This window comes from Pteropus vampyrus, unplaced genomic scaffold (assembly GCF_000151845.1).
Source record: "Pteropus vampyrus isolate Shadow unplaced genomic scaffold, Pvam_2.0 Scaffold114, whole genome shotgun sequence".
Classification (NCBI taxonomy): domain Eukaryota; kingdom Metazoa; phylum Chordata; class Mammalia; order Chiroptera; family Pteropodidae; genus Pteropus; species Pteropus vampyrus.
In genome coordinates, this window is record NW_011888895.1 from 2,500,871 (window position 1) to 2,504,959 (window position 4,089).

Below are 4,089 nucleotides of genomic sequence, written 5' to 3' on the forward strand. Positions count from 1 at the left end.
TAAGAAGCCGAGGGCAGCCCCAGCCCTTCTCTCTCTCTTTTTCTTGCACTTGGCGTCTTTAGATGTGTCTCTTAGCACCTCCAGTTTTTCCTTCTCAACCGTGAGAAGTGCTCCCTGCCCTGCCCTTGCAAAGTTATTTAGGACCAAACGAGAAATCTGTATGAACAGAAACCATAACGCATGGATGTACGAAGGTAAGGCATCCTTCACCGGACTTGCGAGGCTGGAAGGAAGCGGTGTCCAAACCCAGCCATGCATCAGGTAAGTCAGAATGGAAGGGCCCCAGGTGCTGCCTCCAGAAATGACTGATGCAGCCGGTCAGACTCGAGGCGCTGGTGTCTGTCCATAGCTTCTGCAGGAATGTCTCATGTTCTTCCAGGTTTGAGAAGACTGCTCTTAGCATCAAACATCTATACCTTCGTGTGAATTTGGCTCAGTGAGCTGCCACTCCACGGAATATTTGCACGTTAAGTCCTATCTCTATCTGAGAAATAGCTTTGTGCCCATGAAAATTTTAAGGCACCCGAGATTAAGAGAGAAACCATTCTCAGGTAGAGAATCTTTGACAGTTCCCTGAAGCTCACCCACCTGGGACCTTTGATGAAAGAATATAATTAAGGTATATTGGACCCATATGGATTTTTATAGTGAAGAAGTAAACAAGGAACTTGGTAGGTCTAAAAGCGATTTAGACACATGGCAGGAAGGGGGGAAAGTCCTAGATTTTTTGGAGAAGTTGAGAAAAAGGGTGAAGAGATAGATCTGAAAGCAACCTTATTTGGAGGAGATTTTTTAGCTATAGTTATTCCTCCTATCTAAGTGGTTTTTAAGGCATCACTCGTCTGTATGTCTCTGGTGCACTAACCTGCATTACATCTGAGAAAAATCCTGTTGGACGAGTACAGAGCATTTGATATACGCACAGCTTGAATAAGCCCATCCTCAAACCAGGAAGTTGAATTTTCCCAGAATCAAACTGGCTCATGTTTCAATAGAAACTCAGAGCTCATAAGATCCAGGTTGTATTTTTCTACGCCTGGCTAAACAGTTTTTGCTCTTTTTTTTTTTTTTTTTTTTTTTTTTTTTTGCTTTTATGTACACTGCTATAAATTCAGGTGGCAGTCTCCTAGGATAAAATAAAGTTAGACATTTTCACCTCTCCGAGGACTTAGAGGCTTTGTTTGAGTTCTCTTTTATGGGACTTGAAGGCATAATTGTTAATACTGCTGTAAACTGAGCAGTTTCTGAAGTCACAGAAATGAGCGGGGATCATGTACCTGCTTGAAATAGGTGAGTTATGCACCAATCAGCAGCTGTGAGTCAGCAGAGATAAGGACCCAGCCTCTGTCTCTGAGGATATGGGAACCAGCAAACAACATTTGATCCTGCTTCCCTTTTTAAGGTTGTAGCAACAGAATGAGCCGGAAGATCTTTTTACATCCAGGCGCCCAAATCAAAGTCTCCAGCAGATACATGGATCGATTCAAGAGGTTCCTGGAGAACAATTGTATTTTTATATTCACAAACCTCAAATTGAAATTTAGTGTTTCCTTCAATTATGAGTTAGGGGGGAAAAAAAAAAACAAGAACAGTAATAAGTGTCTCTGTGACTTTGTCTCCAATAAAAACCACAGATATTTTTGTATCTCATTCCAGATGAGAGTTCTTTCAAAGTGTCACTAATACTCAATATGACTCTGAACTTTCAGTAGTTATGAGAACTGCCTCTGGGTCTGTTGAATGTGTTCATAAAGAAATACATATATTATTTCATTTCTCCTTATATTTCTTTTTAATCACACATTTCTTCTTAATAGTTGATATGGGTTATCTTTCAACATAAGTGCCTTTCTTTGAGAAACTATGCATTTTATTTAACGCTCTAAAAACATTGCTCAGAGCAAAGTTCACCAGAGTAGTAAAGGTATCCATAACTTAAAAAAAGTTAGGAATCCTCGAACTAGAATTTGTTTCTCAGTGGTATTTTAAATGAAACTTATATGAATACCTTAAGAGGGGTGACAGTTACACAAATACATCGCTTTGTCAAAATCATACTGATAATGAAAACAAGCCAAGTAAAACAAACGCGCCCTGGAGCAGTGGGGGTGGATGAACAAACGAACCGTGGTACACTGTACAATGGAATGGTCTCAGCAATAAAAAGGGGGCCGGCTAGTGATCACTCAGATGTACGGAGGAATCTCAAATGCATTACGAAAAATAAAAGACACCAAACCCTACGGGCTACATACTATGACGTTCCGTTTATATGACACGATTTCTAAGCAAAAACCAGGCAGAAAACAGCCGTGGTTGGCTGGAGGTGGCGGCGGGGGGACGGGGCAGGGGATGGGGTGGGGGGGGTGTGGGGGGAGGAGGGAACTGCCAGGGGATTTCTGGGATGGATGAGATTTTTGCATTTCAATGTATGTAAATTTACCTAAAAATCTATAAATATAACCCGAATGCTAGTTGCCTGCTGACTCTCATCTTCCAGCTCTCCCTAGAGATAGAAGTGGCTGGAAGCCCCATCTAGAACACGGAGGGCAGCGCAGCATCTGTCCTATTGCCTTCCGTCTGCCCAGGTCCCCTCTGGCTCTGTGTCTGCCCCGTCTCTACCTTCGGCTCTCTCTTCGCCTCTCCTTAAGTCAGTCCAGGTGAGTCCAGCCTATTTTCCTTGGTTTTTCAAACACACCACCTCACAGAAGGTGGTTGGTATCATTAGGACATAATTTATAGCCCAAACTCAGACACTTTTGCAAGCGAAAGTAATTATGCTAGGGCTTCAGGTGTAAACCATGACACTGTCCTGGCAAACTTGGATGCGTGGCCTCTCGGCTTGGGAGAGGTTTGCTTCAGATGTAAGGCTAATAATGCTGGGTGAGGTATCTCAGAGCCACACTGAAAAAAAAGGCCAGAAATTCGAGTACTAGACACACAGACATTCTTAAGAGCTTTAGGGCATTTCTGACCCCAGGAATTATCACTAGTTACACCTTCTACTTGAAATAGGGCTCCATTCTCCACTTTGCCTCATCCTGAATTCTCCCCCTTAGCGTGCTCACACTCAACCCCAAAATCCCTATTAATTTATTACACAAAGCAATTTAGCCATCTCTCTGTATCATCCCTCACCCAAGCTGCCCATTTCATGGGGGCTATTGTCCCCAAACCAAAAAGGCCCATCAAGGGGCTTTTACTAATCAGTCTTTCCTTTGATAGGAGCCTTCTGTCATGGGTGACCTCTAAAGCAGAGGCAAAACATTAATAGTGAATGCATAGTGACGAATCACAGTGCTAAGCTCCTTATATGGATTGTCTCATTCCAAACTTGCCTCTACGAGGAAACTGAAATTATTACCTCCGTCTTAAAGATGAGCAGATTGAGATTCAGAGATATCGAATAACTTTGGAAAGTGTCCGAACAGGAGTCCAACCCAGGTCTCTCAGACAGCACAGGTGACACCTCAAAGCATTACATCAAGCCACCATTGCCCTTGCCTTGTCCCAGGGTACCAAGCACAGGTGTCAGGCAAATGTTTGCTGTCTGCTTGCCTACCTGCCTGCCTGATTTAATTGTTTGAACAACCAAATTAACTCAACGGCCGAAAAATAGCCCCATTGTTTCCACTGCATTCTCAACTGTATGAGCTCAAATAATTAGCAAAGGTCAGTGTGCGCTGATGAACGTGGGCTCAAGGGTCAAGAACATGTTCCTATTCTTGATTCTGCTCAAGCCACGATAACCTTGTCCAGAAGTTCAAAGTCATTTTCCCTCTAGAACCCAGTCTTGACACCACACCCGGTTGTTTCTCTCTGACACCAGACCCGTGAATGGAAACCGAAAATGTGCTGGAGAATTCAGGTTTTAGTTAACTATTCAATGGCATAAGTATAAAGAATTAGAAATGCCTCCAAGACAGGTTTAAAACCTCCATTTCATCCAAACGCTGGATAATCAGAAGCCACCTTGGTTTTAGATAACCAGCAGTCCCGTCTTTTCTAATGGATGTGTTGACAAGCCAGAAGGTAGGAACTTGAAATGCATTTTTCTCATGGAAATGCTGTGACAAATGGTGACGAGAT

At 42.9% G+C, this 4,089-nt stretch overlaps 1 protein-coding gene across 1 annotated transcript in view; it reads left to right on the forward strand.

Moving 5' to 3' along the window:
- The first annotated feature begins 184 nt into the window (after window positions 1-184).
- LOC111743457 overlaps window positions 185-4,089 on the forward strand; it is an 81,481-nt gene continuing 77,576 nt past the window's right edge. The window contains exon 1 of the mRNA XM_023533893.1: window positions 185-194. Within this exon, the coding sequence (XP_023389661.1) occupies window positions 185-194 (10 nt within the window). The remainder of the gene's footprint in view (window positions 195-4,089) is intronic.